The sequence below is a fragment of the Mesoplodon mirus genome (genome assembly GCF_964341445.2).
Source record: "Mesoplodon mirus genome assembly, chromosome: 18".
Lineage (NCBI taxonomy): Eukaryota > Metazoa > Chordata > Mammalia > Artiodactyla > Ziphiidae > Mesoplodon > Mesoplodon mirus.
In genome coordinates, this window is record NC_138994.1 from 64940843 (window position 1) to 64958527 (window position 17685).

Sequence of the window (17685 nt, forward strand, 5' to 3'; positions counted from 1 at the left end):
TCCAGTCACTAACAAAACCCATTTGTGACCTTTCATTTCAACCTCCCCCAAATGCAAGTCTCCTGAGATGATATGTGGTAATATGTGAATGTTGATAGAATTTGCCGGCATTATGGTCAGGTATTATATACCTGATGGTCTGGATAACGTAGCTCCTGATAGCCCACTAATCAAATGTAAGAAAATGTCAAGTTGGGCAGCATGGATGAAACCCTTTATCAAAGCCCTGGAGAGAGGTAGAAAGAAAGGAAAATGCCCATGTCTAATACTGCCTGCAAACACTTGCTCGGAATTTCAGAAAGTCTTGGCAACCAAGAGAAAGTATCAGAATTGTATTGAAGGATGGCTGTGGGCAGCCATTCTTGGTGGCTTCATTTATTTGCTGTTGCTAGTAGCCTCAGGCTGCCGTCTCTTACCTTAATACAGAAAACCCAAAGTGATAACCAATTCAGTGCTGTTTTACCTAAGATATTACAAACAGAGTGGAGTTATCTGGAAAATTCCAGGTAACTCAGAAAGCTACAGGTTGTGGGTAGACTAATGTTTGTAGACATAGGAGTGTCTCCTGGGAACAGGCCCTAGAAGGAGGAAGGAAGCACATACACTACTTGGACATTTTTGTGGCCCAAGGGAGTCGTAGGGACCTGAACACAGAAATTCTTGGAATATGGCCTGGCATCTTAGAATATGTGTGGAGAGTCTTATCAGGTTTTAGGACCGTTCAGGCTATTTCCATATGTAGAGTCAGCATAATGTGATACTTCTGGCTCTGCTGCCAGTCTTTAGGCAAGTCCTTAATTTCATTGCTTCAGTTTTCTCATCTGCAAAATGGGAACCATACAGTACCTACCTTATAGGGTTGTTGTGAAGAATAAAGAGAGTTAATACATATATAGGCTTTAAAGAGTGCCTGGTGCATAGTAGGCACTATGTAAGCCTTGGCTGTTATCATCATAGCATCTCCATAAAATCTTTCTCCCGCGGGCGCTCTCCTTTCCCAGTGCTGCTATATCAGTCACGTCAGGCTGTTGTGACCTCTCTCCTGAATAGCTTCCTAATTCATTTCCTTATTCTAAATCCATATCTCTTCCAATACATGCTACACAGTGTTTGCACTTAAATCTTTGAAAAGTCGACTTCTGATCTTGTCCCTGTCTTATTCAGTGGTCTGCAGAGCTCTTCACATAAAGTCTAAATTCCTTAATCTGGATTTCAAGCCTCATTCTACTCCTTCTTCCTAACCCCAGTTTTACTTTCTAATTACATTTCACTGCTTCTTCTCACGAACCCTCCCCTGGAGCCACTGCAAGCCCCCTTACTCTCTTCTACTTGTTCTGGCATGTTTTTGCTTTTATACCTGAGCTCACTGTTCTCTCCACTTGGCGTTCACCTTCCTCTCAATATCTTCTGCTTCACATCCCAGCTGTCCTTGAAAACCAGCCCCGATTGCCACTGCTACCCTGGGGCCTTTCTGATTCTGTCATTTCACCACCCCTCTTTCTTTTCTGACCTCCAATGTTGTTGTTGTTTTCCTTCTCAACCCTAGTTACCTGCTATTACAGCTATTAATTTAGATGCCCCCTATTTAGTAGGTTCCATATCTCAGCCTCTAAGCCCTGTAATCAAGGCTGATTCTTTAGTGTGTCCTACCCAGTCCTGTCCTGAACCATATGCTATGCACAGAGCAGGCCCTCTGCAAACAAGAATGAAATATTAATACTAATATTAATTGGGTCTGTGACTTATTCTTAGTCACTTTATTGCTCTGTGTTTGACTGCCTATGGAAATATTTCAACTCCAAAAAGTAAATAGGATGAAAAAACACCATCAGCAGGAAAAACAAACATACAAAATGCACAATTGACCCCCAAACAATGGATTGTTTTTTAAGAAGGAGCAGTCACAGAAATATTTGGAATCCAGTACCTTTATATCTGGTTACTACAGCTGCGTTGACACTAAGAGGCTCATGAAAGCTGACAGTGAGCGATGTGCTGCTGGTTACCATGAGACAAGCATTGGTTGGCACCTCAGGGGCTCCTGGGACAGAAGGAGAAGCACAAGGATCTTAATGTAGGAAATCCTGTTCAAACAATGTTCCTGCCTCTTCAAAGGGTACCCGAAACACACACTATGGAAACATTGGTCTGTAGAGCCTAATAGATTTTGCTTTTGAACGTTTTCATTAGAGGTCTCAATGGCCTTTATTCGTTGCCATTGTGGTCTTATTTGAGCGTTAGAACATCTTCTGAAGGGGTAAATAATACCAGTTAAGCCTTCTCAAATTATCTCAGAAACACAATAAGAGATTGGCCTGGACCAGTGGAGAGGAGGCCAGAAGGTGTTAGCAGGAACCGACATTGTAGATAGAGACTGTTACATTTCATAAAGTACTTTCATGTAAATCACTTCGTTGGAGGCTTTTTGCAAGCCTGTTGGGTAGAAAGAACGAATAACAGCATCCCCACGTTTAGGATGAGGAAACTGCTGCCCAAAGAGGCCAAATTACTGGTTCAAGGACACAGTGAAGCCATAGCTAGGATGGAAGCCTATGGCTTCAAATGCCCAATTCTGGGCCCTTGCCAGTATGGAATGCTAACTTGCCTTGCTCTCAGGCCGCTTCCAATTACATCAGGTACTATTTTTCTAAGAAAGACTTCATGGGCAAGTGTCATGTCCACTAACCTCAGGTTTTAAAGGACTTCTGATCACTCTAGGTACTTTTTAACACCCGGAAGATGTTTTATAATTCAGAAAAAATTTTAAAAATGGCATCAAGCCTAAAAATGTGACTGATTCTAGTATTAATCTGTCCTGAATGAGGTACCATAGTAAATACATTTATTGAAACAATTGCTGAATATCTTTTTTTAAAAAACGTGTATCAGCATTGCTAAAGAGATTGTTAATGTTAAAAGCAACCTTTCATTAATGTTACCTAAGCTATTTGCTTCAAGAGAAAGGATTAGGCCTAGATTTGGTATTTAGTATACAATACTACAGAAAACAAGAATTTCCCTGCCTTTGGTGTTTATTTATATCACAAAGCAGAGGCGGATAATTCCCAACCTAATGAACCTGTCTTTCCCTTATGTTTAAATTTTCAAGCCTAATTTTTAGTTTTTGTTGCATAAATAAGATCACCTGTTGGAATGAGAGTTTAATGTTTCACAAGTGTTCAGATCTTATATGAATTTTTATATCAAGGGCGGCACTAAGCAGTACCTTCCAGTGCTAATGAGTATTATCCAGAAACGAGGCTTTTCTTAAACTAACAAGAAGAACTGGTAAAGAGAACGGAAGTGCAGACAAAAGCGTGATTCATGGGTTGATTGTCCTTCTCTGTTGCCTGTATTAACCGAAGGTCAGTTTATATAAGCTGTATATAGTAGAGAGTTGAAAACAACTTAAACTGGAGCTTGAAGCAGAAACTGGACAAATAGGCAAACAAATGGTTTTCCACCTCCACATCCCCAAATATAGGCACTTAGGGCATCAGACCATCCAAGTCATTACTCATTAGGGTGTAGCGGGTGGAAAGTGCTAGATGAGCGTGACATGGTGGAGGGAAGCCAGCAGCACTAAAGCCTCATGGCTGTTGTCAGAGAACCTATCAGGAGCCCGAAAGTCAAGCAAGACAAAAGATCCTTTTACAGCCTCCCAGAGCCCTTGCTCCACATAGGCTGACAACGGCCATCCATGACCCAGTAGAGCTGCAAAAAATCAGTAAAAGAAGGCCTGGTTGTCTCAAACCAGGGTTCAGTCTAGTTAAATGTACAAGTCCTCTGCTTATACTCACTGGCATGTTCAAAGCCTGTTTTCATGCGTCTGTAGAGTTGGTACCTCCACTCCCAAGCTTTCAGTTGTTTCTCTTTCTCTGTGTTGTCCAGGCTGAATCTTTCATTCTCCACGTGAGTAGACAGTTCACTCACCCTCTCCTGGGCTTCCTGCACCAGTGTGTTGAGGTGCATTGCTCGGCTTTCCAGGCTGACAACTGAAGGGAAAAAAATGGGGTGACTCCCTTTTCTTTCTGGGGAAATGCTACTTCGTTGGCAGGTTATCTGAGAGTCTACTATGGGTTTTAAAAAATGCCTCGGGAAAGTGGAATCTATGTTCATTATTAACTATCTTACTATGATAAGGTCTAATTGGTGACACAACTAGTTGATAGTACACCTATCAGCTTAAGATATTCCCATTGCCCTCTGGCCCAAATAGCTGCCTAGCAGAGTTAATTAGAATTCCACTAGTATGAGGCCCACTTCTGTTTCACATTGCACACGTTTGTTTCTGTGATCTTCAGAGGGACAAACACTAAGGGGCAAAAGCTTTGTAGGACTAGGAAGGCCTTAAGAAAAGTTGTCCATGAGGCAAGTTGCATTCTGCTGAAGAATATGTTTGGTTTTTTTGTTTTTGGTGTTTTGTTTTGTTTTGTTTTGTTTTTTGCAGTAGGCGGGCCTCTCACTGCTGTGGCCTCTCCCGTTGTGGAGCACAGGCTCCGGACGCGCAGGCTCAGCGGCCATGGCTCACGGGCCCAGGCGCTCCGCGGCATGTGGGATCTTCCTGGACCGGGGCACGAACCTGTGTCCCCTGCATCGGCAGGCAGACTCTCAACCACTGCGCCACCAGGGAAGCCCGTTTTTGGTGTTTTGTGTTTGTTTGTTTGTTTTTGTAGAACCTGATTCAAATCTTCTGTTCATATATTCTTCCCAGCTCATAGAGATTTTTGTATGTGTGTCTTAGTGGTAATTTTGTTCTTGTTAATCAATTTACTTATTGCTAACAAAGTGTTCCACTATCGCTTCCCTAGTAGAGCTAGTGAGTCCTGATGGTTGGGTGACTTGGGTGTGATCAGACATTGATCTTTGATCAGTTTGATCTTTGTGGTCTGATTGGAGGAACGGTTTCTGGAGATGCCCATGCCCAAGAGAGCAAGTTATACTTAGCTCCTGTTGCAGAGATAGGTTGCCAGGCTTGATATTTCGGTTTTATTCAGTGTGTGATAATCTTTATTTGAGTCACATCATCTTGTTTACCCAACCTTCCCTTGTGTGAGTGAACGTTCATGTCAATGATAGAACATTTCAAATTCTTATGTCAGGTTGGGAGTCTGCTTCTGGCTGTTTACTAGCGGCACTCGTGCATGTGAGGGCCTGCCTAGGTGGTCACTTGGTCACTTCAGTGGAGCCCTTCCTGGTTGGTGACAGAGAAAGAAGACAGCCTTAGCGTGGGCATGTGGTAGAGGATCATACAAATACTGAAACAGATCAGAGTCAAGTTCTGCGGATCTGTCACCAACATGTGGTTGACATTCTGTACGACCAAAACAATATTTCCCCCTGGTGGGTGGGAAAGAAATCCAACCATTTCATTCTTCTAATCCAGAGAGAAAATATGATGAAGATAATGCAAGTGAAAATTTGTTAGGTGTATTTTGAAATGGAAATTAGGTGGTTATATAGGCATGTTTGCATTAATTATAGGAAACGAATACTAATTTATTATTGCCCCTGCTCACCATCAGTCTAAATTTATTTATAGATGAGGTCAGTGAAAAATTAGTGGAGTCTTTTTCTTTTTCTTTCTTTCTTCTTTCTTTTTAAAGTTGCTGTTTAGAACACTCAGGACTGTGTTTTGCTGCAGATTTGTCATGGTTAATGAATGTTGCTATAGCAGTCAATCATGTACTCTAAATACTGTCACACTTTTTTTTTAAAGCCTCAGTCATGAGCCATGACAGAAAAATAAACAAACAAATATAAAGCTAAAAAACTCTTTCACTGAGCAGCTACACTATGCAGAATCCCTTGGGAAGGCTAAAGGAGGCCAGAATAAATGATAATATAAGTGCTGTGGATGTAGGGAAGCAATGAGGGTGTATGAACACAGAGGTTCTGGAGAAAAGAAATACACATACACACACGTGGGCGCATACTCCTGTGGAAAAACTGGCAATATTAGCAGCCTCAAGGTGCAATTTCCTGGAGCAGTGAGATTGACAAGTCAGTACTAAATGCTGTTAATTTAACTAACTTCAGATTAATGCTAGAGTCTGCTGTGACTGAAGCCCTCAAACACAGTCTCATTATAGCCTTGCTGGGAAGGTCCTAAATATAGGCATTGACAGTTTAAAACAAATTCGTATACATTTGTGTATTTTTAGACATAGGTTAGGCGTCAGAGTTTGTGTCACAGTTTTCAGGTTGATTAATTGACCCAGTAACTGCACGCTCTACACTCTCGCCCCCTCCTGCTTCCACTCCAAATTATGGAGAAAATGGGGGAATTGTCTTTGCTAAGTCATTCAGTGAACTTTTTATTGAAAGCCTGATGTTTGAATTGCATGCATGTGTCAACACTTGGGTGATAGACACATGATTTATAAAAATAAATTTTTCTAATACTATGAAATCCCCCCTATTAATTTTTATATCCACAACAGTTATTACTGGTGTGAATTCCAGGTGGCATTTCAGATGGACAGCTTCTCTTGAGCTATGCTTGGCTCCCCCTGGAAATTTTTCCTGCGTTTCCTAGCACAAAACATTTTGTTTCTAGACTTTGCCTTTACTTCTAGACTGTAGACTTGATGCTATTTGAGTTGTAGTGGTAAAGGGATTCTGTATCTTTAATATAAAGCATTCACCTCTTCGTAGAATAACAAGGAAGATATACAGAATTTTATAGCCAAGTAAGTTTTCCAAGATCATTTAGATCCCTGTGCTTCTCAAAGTGAGATACCTAACATGCAGCATAGCATGGTGGTGGTGTTGATGGGGTGCAGTGGGCATCTCTGAAGCCTCAGAATAAATATGTGTGTCTTTCTGGAGCATCAAATTTTCAATGCAGATTTTGATGAAAGCAAATTATTTAGAAGTTAAAACAAACACTTCTATTATGGAGAAGGATGGAACATTTTGCTAAAAAATGAAGATAAAAAAAGAAAGTTTATAGATCTCTCTCTCTCTCTCTTTTTTTCCCCAGGCTAAGTTCCCAGATGCCCCTGGGAGTATACCTACTCAATTGCTTCTGTTAGAAGTAATTCCATGCACGAGTTGGAGAGGCACTAACTGAGCCAATGGTTTCAAACCATTTCACCAAGCAAACCTTTTATTATTTTTATCCTATGGATTTTTAAATAGTTTAATAAAACACTCTCTTTTGAAGGATTTTCTTTATTGACTGCCAAATCAGCTGACTTAATGTAATCATTTTTCTCCCTATTAACAATGACCTATATAACTGCCAATAGAAGCATCTCTTCAGTATTAGATAATCAAACCTAACAAACTGGGTTAATGTTTTAAGGAAAATCAAGTAACTATGATAATCATTTTAGAATTTGTAGTTTTATCTTGACTAATGATGTGTTGGTTAAGTTTTTGGCACCTTGGAAATTGTTTGGGGAGCCCCATTCCTATTTTTTTCCCCAGAATGAGAACCTTTTCAACCCCCTTATTATTATTATTTTTTTTTTTTGTAGTACGCGGGCCTCTCACTGTTGTGGCCTCTCCCGCTGCGGAGCACAGGCTCTGGACGCGCAGGCCCAGTGGCCATGGCTCACGGGCCCAGCCGCTCTGCGGCACGTGGGATCCTCCCGGACCGGGGCACGAACCCGTGCCCCCTGCATCGGCAGGAGGACTCCCAACCACTGCACCACCAGGGAAGCCCAACCCCCTTATTTTTAAAGATAAAGAAACATACCCAGGGAGGTGGGATGATGATCCAAGGTTTCCTTAAAAACCTTAAATTTAGTGAACTTCCTCTAAACCTAAATGGAACGCAAATTAACCTTTTCTTTATGTATTGCAGTTTTCTAATTGCTATCTATTTGGCACACGATTGGTGAACTCATTTTGGTTGGCTGTTTGGATATAGAAACGGGAAAGGTTAATGTCAATTTTATGATTAATTTTCCTGCCCATCCACTTCCCTTTTTCTTGGGTCCATTCTCTTTTCACTTCTACCCTCTGGATGTTTTGAGTCCAGAACTCCTGTATCTGTTTGCAAGGTTTGGTCTTTTCACTCTTACTGCAGTTGATCCCTTCTCCAGTGAAGCAGCTATCCTTCTGTGCAGCCATAGCCAGCACAATAGAGGGTCTGTGAGTGTGTGGTGAGCTGTCCGGCTGGGGCAAGACCACTTGGCGGCTCCTGAAATAGGCTCCGTGCTATTGTGGTGTTTAATTATCAACAGCATTTCTACCACCCAGTGTTTCTGAGTGGGCATTTGTTATAAGACCTGCCCAGCTAATTAACTACAGGGTGGGAGTGGGGGGAGGGGCAGCAACTTGGTGTTCAAAGAATACAATTATGGCTACTGTTTAAATCCTCAGATAAATAATAATCAGACCAAGTGGATTTTCTTCACCATCAGAATCTAACCTGTTGGACTTCCCTGGCGGTCCAGTGGTTGACTTCGCCTTACAAGGCAGGGGGTGCGGGTTCAATCCCTGGACAGAGAGCTAAGATCCCACATGCCTCATGGCCAAAAAACCAAAAACATAAAACAGAAGCAATATTGTAACAAATTCAGTAGACTTTAAAAAATGGTCCACATAAAAAAAAAAACTTAAAAAAAAAAAAGAATCTAACCTACTGATTGCCAACTACTTACTATCCTTACATTTCTTAATTTTGCCTTTGCCCTGCACTTGGTGAATTTGGGCCTAGTTGATAATTGCTTAAAGCTTGAAAAATATAATGAGGGTAAAATGTAAACTAATTTTAATTTTTAACTGAGGCTTTTAGGGAGCAATTCATTTGACTTGCTTAAAGAAATACCTTTGCCCATTACTAATGATATGCCATTTTGCAATGTAGCAACAACTTTTCTATTGTTATTGGCATTTTCCTTGTTTTCATTGATGAGAAATATGGGGCACCAAGACAATCATTTAACCTCAGTGTTAGAAGGATCCTTACAATCAGCCTTAAGTGCCTCTTCCTGTAGTACCTTTGGCCCTGTATGATTTCCTTCATGAGGGGAAGTCACTGCTCACCAAGGCGGCCCTGTGATAATCTTACATAGAAGACTATCAATTAGTAGAGGTTTGTATTATTATTATTAAACCTATTAGTCTGTGTTATATTTTTAAGAGGCACACAAAAATAAATCAAATACTTGTTTTTATAAAATAGCTCTGTGTTCTTCCATCCAAAAAAAAAAAAAAAATAACTCTTGCCCCAGATAAAAATTTTCTGTTCTAGGTACCATCAAGAAATATATTATATATTAAGTCATGTCAATTTCAACCCTGTTATTTCAAAGGAGAAAACAAGGTCACTTAGGTATAATCCTTGATTATAAGCCAATATCCTCTGGGCAACCAAGAATAGCAGTTAATAATATTTATCTTTGCTGATCATAAATGACAGCTGCCTAACAACCTCACAACTGACTTGTTTTCAGCTAGGAATGTCAAAAGAAATAATATGGAGGTATTTTAATAATTAAATGTTTTTTAATTCAAAAACTCAAAGCGTAAGTTGCAGTTTACCTGTCTTGATAAGGTTCAGGGCTCAAAATTCACTTTGGTTTCATCTGGGCCTCAACCTGTTGTCTTATTTTCAGGTTTTCCCAAGGACTTTGAGAGTGTGGTTTCCAAAAGGTTTTAGTGATTTGGAGAGTAAGTGTTTCATTTTAATTACTGTGAACTTTCTTCTCCTAGAACTCATTACACCCTGGACATGGGGCTCTGGAATGCTTTTCTCTGCTATTTTCAGCAGAATGTGGGTTCACGAAGTCCATATTATATAGTTTAAGTTGTAATTGTTGCTCTTTAAGAAGCCAGAGCCATTGACATAGAAAGGGACTTCCTGCCCAGGTCTCCCCAACTCCAGGGGGGCGAATGGACATTTTCTCTGAAACGAACACACAAAACACTTGAAGAAATTATTTAGAAAATCCAAAGCAGATTACCCAATGACATCATAGGGAGTTTAAATATGAAATAAGATAGCTGTATCTTCTGCTGATTTTTCGATGCTGTCCTATAGAAATACAGTGTGAGTCACATCACTTAAAATTGGCTAGTAGTGACATTAAGAAAGCAAAAAGAAATAGGTGAAATTAATTTGCATAATATATTTTAGTTAACAGATCCAAACATTATCATTTCAACATGCAATCAGTATAAAATTATTAATTAGATATTTTATATATTTTTTGGTACTTAGGTCTTTAAAATTCAGTGTAAGTTTTACATTAAAACACATTTTAATTTGGACTGGACACATTTCAAGTACCAACAGTCATATGTCTATGTTAGTATAGTTTTAGAACATAAAATCCTACAAACTTTAAAAAGTGCCTATATTGGACAGTGTTTTCACAACACTATACAACAGATGGGTAAAATATTTAAATTCTGTACCAGCAAATCTTGGGTTTGTTTTATATCGTTTCTGCGAGTTATATTGGCTAACATTTTTTTGACCATTTACACTGTGCCAGGGAAATGTTTTAAACCTATTACATTTAATTCTCAACAATCTTAGATAGGTAGTGGAGTAGCCAGCCTTCAAGAGGGCCCCTAGTGATCTCTGTCTTCTACTTTTCACACCCTGTAGCAGGGCTGATCCTTGTTGGTCATCGAGATAACAAGATGCAGCAAAAATGATAATATATCACCTCTGATATTAGGTTATAAAAGAGACTGTTGCTTCCATCTTGGTTGGTCTCTTTGTCTTTCTTAAATCATTTGCTCTGGGGGAAGCCAACTGCCATGTTAAGGAACAGCACTATGGAGAGGTCCATGCAGGAAGGGACACAGGTCTCACCAGCAGTCACTCTTGAGTAAGCTTGGCAGTGGATCCTCTGGCTCAATCATGCCTTTAGAGGATAGCAATGGTTATGTTGGCAGAATTGAGGGACAGGAACCTCGATAGTGAGTGTGTGCATGTGTGCATGTGCACATGTATGTGTTGGGTGGGCCAACAAAGGTATCTTTAAACTTTATATGTTTTAATTTTTGGCAAGGAGAATATATTCTGTGTTGCACGTATATTTAAAAATTAAAAATAAAAGAATGAAAGGACAGTTATCAGCTCTTGAAGAGCAAGTGACTGGAACTTAGGCTATGGCCACCTGATGTCTAAATAATTATTTGGAAACAAACAAAAAGAGATAAATTGACTTGATATTTAGTAAAATCATTCCCTTCAAAATTAGTAATATATTCACACCCTTCAAAACAAGTGAAAGTAACCTTCGGATTTATTCAGTTCAATTAAACACACATTTTTTGAGTGCCTTCTGTTTGCTGGGGATACAGGGACAAATGAGACAAATTTTGCTCTTGTGGAGTTTACATTCTAACGCAGGGGAGACAGAAAATAAGGAAATCAAAACCCGGAGAAGAATATCATACAGTGATTTCAGCGCTATGCAGAAAACTAAAATAAAGTGATGTGATTAGAAAGTGACTTTAGACTTTGGATTTGTTGGCCAAAGAAAGCCTCTCTTGAAGATGTGACATTTAAGGTGAAATGTTAAGAAGGAGTTAGACCCAGTAATGATCAAGATTAAAAGCACTTGATCATTTCAAGCATAGGGAATAGCAGTCCAAAGGCCTTCTAATAAGATAGTGAGGAGTGTTGGAATGGAGGCTGGTGTATCACGGGTGAGGGGGGAGCAGTATGAGATGAGGTTTGAGGAGGAGCAAGTTTGTAAGTCAGGGTGAGGATTTTTACACCTATTTTAATGAAGCAGATAAAAGTATCTGGGGACGCATTCTAGCAACCCGCCTAAGGCTTGTTCTTTACGTAGTCTTAATGGTTGCAAATCTTTGTCTTTTGAGGATGGATTTGATTTCAGTAAACCTCTCTAAATCATTGGAAACCGCGACTGGTGAACATGGAGGGTGATGACGCTAAGCAATGCTGTTTTGGAACAAAAATCAGATGTGACTCTAAGCAATGAGTCAGATTTTCTCATAAACTGGCTCTGAGGACATATCCAAAAGCGTTTAGAGCAATGGCAACACTGTTGGAGCAAGTGTGGGGTCTCCCATGTGGACCCTCTTAAAGGATAACATTCGAGTGGATCGTAGACTTTCTGGTGTGTTTGTTTACATAAAGCCAGCCTCATTAGTTTATAGTCACACCTCTTAGACGTGCCCTGAACCAGTCCCAGCACCAACACGGACCCTTGACTACTGCAGAAATAGTGGTGCATCCTGACCAGTCTGCCAAAATTTTAACATTGGTGTCTGCACCACACTCAAGTGACAGCTACTCTGCGATCATATTTTATGAAGTAACTGAACATAACTAATTCTGGGAGACATTTCCTAGTTCCACAGTATCCAAGGGAAAGTGAGAGAGAGGGGTTCACAAGGATTGCAGAGAGAGAGAGAGGAGAGGGTCTAGAGAGAAGGGAGACTGCAGCTATAGAAAAGGTCAGAAAGACTAAAAATGAGCGTTCTGCCATATTATTAATCCGTGTAAAAATAAAAACAGGCTATGTCTGCAACCAAATTTCAAAACAGTGCCTGGAAAACACAATAATGGCAACAACAACAGGTTCCCCACAGTGTAAATTACTTGAAGACAAAGTTTTCTTCATAAATTGTGTGTGCAAGTGCACGTATGTATGTGTGCACATGCACTATACACATAGTGTATGTGTATGTGTGTGTGTGTGTGCTAAAATTCGATACCTGCAGTTCCCAGCAGTATAAGGCAGGGCTTAAAATTCAACTGAAAATTTATCAGCACCTACATATGTGCCAGGTATTGGGGTCAAAAGATGAGATAACATCCATGTGAGTGACCAGATTTGCACATGGTAGGTATCCAAAAGGAACTAGTTTCTTTATGGTTACTGTTTGTAGAGCCAAAATGATGCCAAGTAGATAGCAGCCTCAGAAAGACAAGGACCTCACTGATGATTCGGTATATTCTTCCTGGAGACTGTTGAAGTGTGATTCGAGGGTGGAGGCAGGATATGAGTTAGAATAAGGGAGGGGTTTTTATGGAGCAAGTCTTTCTCAGCCATTGTTCAACTGAGTATGAGTTATGGGAAGTGGGATACTGAATGGATGAAAAAATCAAAAGTATAGCCCCCAGGTATCCTGTAGTACCTTTTTACATTAGCTTTCCTAGCGCTAGTCCTTTCAGATTCTGGGCCTGTTTCATGAGCTCGGCCCATGTATGTGGGATTCTACTTCAACAATGGCTGATGTTTTCTCCTAGAAGGAATGAATATTACTTTGTGCTGCTTACGTAAAGGTGGGAGGAACAGAAAAAAGTTGCCGAATAAAGATAGTAGATTCATGTAATGAGCAGGCTGAGGTTCTGTGTATCTTTAAACTTGGGGCAGTGTGCAAATTTGGGTGGCCACTTCTGGAACTTTCCTTATGAATAAGGAAATGTACATGGTTGAATTTCAAGCCATGTTTATTCAGAACACCTTCCTATAGCTCTATGATTTCAGGGGCTAAAGCCCAGAAGACATGCCTGACCAGTGGTTTAGGAGGTAAATCCCTAAACGTATCTGTGTCTTTGTGATCCCTGTTACGAAAGGCAGAGAATTGCAGAGGACTTTCTTCTGAGTTATGTCAGGATCTTTGGTTGGCATAGTGAAAGGAGTATTGGGCTGTTTTCAGAAGGGAACACACAGGGGAAGGGAAGACAGGAAATTTACCCTATTAGAAATCCTGAGATATTTAACAGGCATTAGAAGAGGAGAGATGGAGAGTCAGGGAAGGAAGGAAGTGAACATCCACAGTGTGACAGTGAGTGTGCTAATGCTTCTCCACAAATACCAAAACACTTAATACAGAGGATCTGGGTTCAAATCATGGGTCCACCACTTATGAGCTTTGGAGCACTGGATGAATTATTTGTCTATATTTCAGTTTCCTCATTGATCAAAACGAGGAAGCTAACTCTCACCTCACAAGCCAGTGGTCAGGATCAAGTGAGATGATGCAAGCAAAAGCATTTTTGCAAAATGTGTAAAATACTCTACGAACTCAAGACCTCATTCTTCTAACCTGCCTCTGCAGCTTCTGGGGATCAGTTTGCAGTGGGTGCTTGCTTATCTGGTTCTAGCTGGGAGACTCTGGTTTCTCTCATGGGCTGGCTCATACTCATGCACAGAAGCAATTTGATTTCTCTGGTACTTGATAAATAAAGTGAATTAAAAATCCCTGAAAACAGACTGTGTTCTTCTATCCTGCCTTTTTTCAACAGGAATGGCATCTCAGCTCACAGAACAACACAAAGAAATACACCATAGGATTTTAGCAAAGGCACAAAGGGAAAGGTACAGGGGCCCAGTGGCCACAGCCTTCTTTATTAGTTATTTGGAAAGACATTGAGTTTGCACAGCAGGATTCCAGGCATGGTATCTCACACACTTGGACTTGAATCCTTGACATCCCTATTCATTTGCTAGATGTGTGACCTTTGGTCAGTCACTTAACCTCTCAGAATCACGAATTCCTCTTCTTCAAGATGGAGTTCATAACATCATCCTGAAGGGCTAATGTGAAAACTGGAGATAATGTATGTGGAGATTTCATAGGTTCTCAGTCAACAGCCCTTTGCTGTTTTTACACATGTGGGAGTCTATACATGATCGTATCTCTTTAACTTTTTGGGTGGCCAAGGTGACTTAGGTGTCATATTTCCTAGAAGCTAAAACCTGGGTTTCTCTCACTGTCCTTTACAAGTTTGTGATGATAATGGGTTATCATTCCACAGGGAATGAGAAAAACCAGGGATCTTTTGAATGAATTTGCTTTCGGTTTAACTAAATATTTAGTACTGGGGTTATTTTATGGAGATTTAATTATGCACAAGGGGGATTGGGGAGATTGGGAGTATTACTGGTTTCATGGAAAATGCAGAAATTCTTTGCAGCGTCTCAGGTAAGTAAGACTAATGTTTCATCCAGCTCAGTGCAGGCAACATCTGGATGAATGGTCTCCTTGTTCCTATAGAATGGGGCTCAGTCTGCATTCTCTATGTTCAGACCCCTTGATTCTCTCTCCACCGCTCTCTCACTGCATCTTTAGGACAGACATTATTGCAACATAAATTGGAAGGCAGCAAATAAACCTTTTTGATTTCTTCCATCCTTATTTGCCCATCCCTCCAAATCCTCCAATTCCACTAAAAAGAAGCAGCACTTTGATGATGGAGCTCTTATGGAAGAGCCCCAATGCTCCTGAACCCACGTCCTCATTCTTTTTGACATGGATGTGGTGGGTTTAGCATTTTTAAAATAAAGAGTTTTATGATACAAGGTTCTGCCTCTGTACCTAGTTTTTGGGTGGCAGGGGTTTATGAAATTTAGGAGCAGAGATGTGACCTCTAATTATATATTTGCTTGCTTCTCTTTCAGCCTTCTGGGTCTCACCACTTGGAAGTGAGTGAATCAGTATTAGTGAAACTAACAATTTGATGAGTTTACTTTTTTCTTTTAGGAAACATAAAAACTGTGGCTCAGAGCCATTGTGGTCATTGGGTCAGAGAGTTTGCACCTAAGGGAATATGAGTGCCTCCCTCAGAATGTTGTGTGAGGATTAAAGGAGTCAATACATGTAAAGTGCTCAGAATAGTGCCTGGCACAGGGCAAGGGCTATATGATTTTATCCCATCCACTCCTGGGCAGGGTGTGTGACCTGAGAGCAGCTCCCTGTGGTAAGTACTATCAGCTCTACTTCAAAATACATCCAGAAAGAAGCCATTCACAAAAGACCACATACGATGTGATTCCGTTTATATGAAATGTCCAGAAGAGGCAAATCTATAGAAACAGAAAGATTAGTGGTTGCCCAAGGCTGGGAGGAGTGGGGAGGTTGGGGTGAGATAGCCGAAGGGTATGGGGTTTCTTTTGGGGTGATGAAAATGGTCTAAAATTGACTGTGGTGATGGTTGCACAAGTCTGTGCATATACTAAAAACCATTGAATTGTACACGATATGTGAGTGAATTGTATGGCATGTGAATTATATCTCAATAAAGCTGTTAAAAAATACATTCAGAATTCCACCCCTGCTCACCATCAATGTCACTACGGTGCTCGTCCAAGCAACTGGCATCTGTCTCCTGGACCATTAGAATAGCCTCCTAATTGTTTTTCACAATTTCACAGTTGCCCTAACCACTGTGTATTCTCCACAGACGGCTGTAGTGATCTTTTAAAATGTAAAGCAGAATATGTCTTCCTCCCTCCCTCCCTCCTTCTTTCTTTCCCACGCCACGCATCTTGCAGGATCTTAGTTCCCTGACCAAGGATGGAACCTGGGCCCCAGCAGTGACAGCACCGAGTCCTAACCACTGGACTGCCAGGGAATTCCCCAGAATATGTCTTTCATCTGCTTAAACGGTTTCACTGTCTCACCATCACACTTAAAATCAAAGTGAAACTTCTCACCTCAGTTCATCTGCTCCTGTACGATCTGGTCCCTGTGACTTCTCCCTCAGCCATCACTCTCCCCTATGTTCATTTTGCTTTAGCCACACTGGCCTTCTTGTTCTGCAGATATGGCAATCTCATTCCTACCTGCCTCAGAACCTTTCTGTTTGCCATTCACTCTGCCTAAAATTTGACCCCATATCTTCTCATAGCTCATTCCTTGATATTGCCTAGGACTAGGCTCAAATGTCACTGCATTAGAGAGGCTTTTCTTGCCCAACCCTATTAAAATAGTCCCCACTCCATTAATCCCCACCCATTCATTCACTTTATTTTCTTCATAGTATTTATCACTATTTGAATTTATATATTAATTTATCTATTTACTTGATTGTTGGAAATCTCCTCCCCTAGTATGTAAGCTCTTTGAGCATAGAGATTTTTATCTTACTCACCACTGCATTCCTAGTACTTAGAACATGCCCTTTCCTCATTGTTTGTTGAATGAGTGAATGAATGAATGGAACCACCATATTGACTGTGGACAGAAAGACATTAACACACACATACTCATTCTCTTTTCTATCTCATTCTTTTTTCTATGTACATGTCCTGTGCTGTAGCCTTACTTGGGGTATTTCACATGTCTTAAAACTTGCATTCAATTCTTAAGAGGAAGTTCCTTTTCAATAACATTCTGTGTATTCTATTAAAAACATAACTTGATGCTTAGACTGATAAACAATGTTTGCATGAAAGTTCATGAAAACATGTAAAGGATTTCAGAGCCTATGCTTAGTCAGCCATTCATTCTAAGGGCCAGCAATGGCTATTTCGGTGGCATAAAGCTGTGGTCTGGCCTTAATAGTACATGTTTTATTCTTGAGTTTACTTACAGTGTGGACTTTCTTGGGCTCCTGTTCTCAGAAGAATCCTAGCAATGGGCACATTGTTGGTCATGATGGCAATATCCAGAGGTGTCAATCCCTCACTGTTAGGTGTGTTGAGATCTAGTTCTTCCGAGCTGTACTGATACAGGAGGATCTGCACAGCATCTATGTCTTGCTGTTCAACTGCTTCAAACATGGCTTCATTGCCCTGGAAGTTCTGGAAAAGAATGAAGCAGGTTAGCACAATTTCATAGACCAGCTTGTCTTCATGGCCTAGCTGTTTTGAATTTTAGGGACTGCTTCAGTGACTGCATTCCCACTTATAAGTGGTATAACTGCTATTTATTCCAAGGTCTCCAAAGTAAACACTATTGGACCCTCCCTCCATCTTTTTTAATGAACATTGAAAAGATCTGTACATTTAG

The 17685-nt window shown here is 40.5% G+C and overlaps 1 protein-coding gene across 3 annotated transcripts in view; it reads right to left on the reverse strand.

Annotated features, from left to right (window-relative positions):
- Positions 1 to 17685, reverse strand: part of ANKFN1 (ankyrin repeat and fibronectin type III domain containing 1) — a gene marked incomplete at both ends in the record, with an annotated part of 278167 nt that overhangs the window by 139800 nt on the left and 120682 nt on the right. For all 3 annotated transcript variants that reach the window (XM_082603572.1, XM_082603571.1, XM_082603573.1), the window contains 3 exons: positions 1928 to 2041; positions 3801 to 3995; positions 17267 to 17477. In XM_082603572.1, coding sequence (XP_082459698.1) covers positions 1928 to 2041; positions 3801 to 3995; positions 17267 to 17477 — 520 coding nt within the window. The remainder of the gene's footprint in view (positions 1 to 1927; positions 2042 to 3800; positions 3996 to 17266; positions 17478 to 17685) is intronic.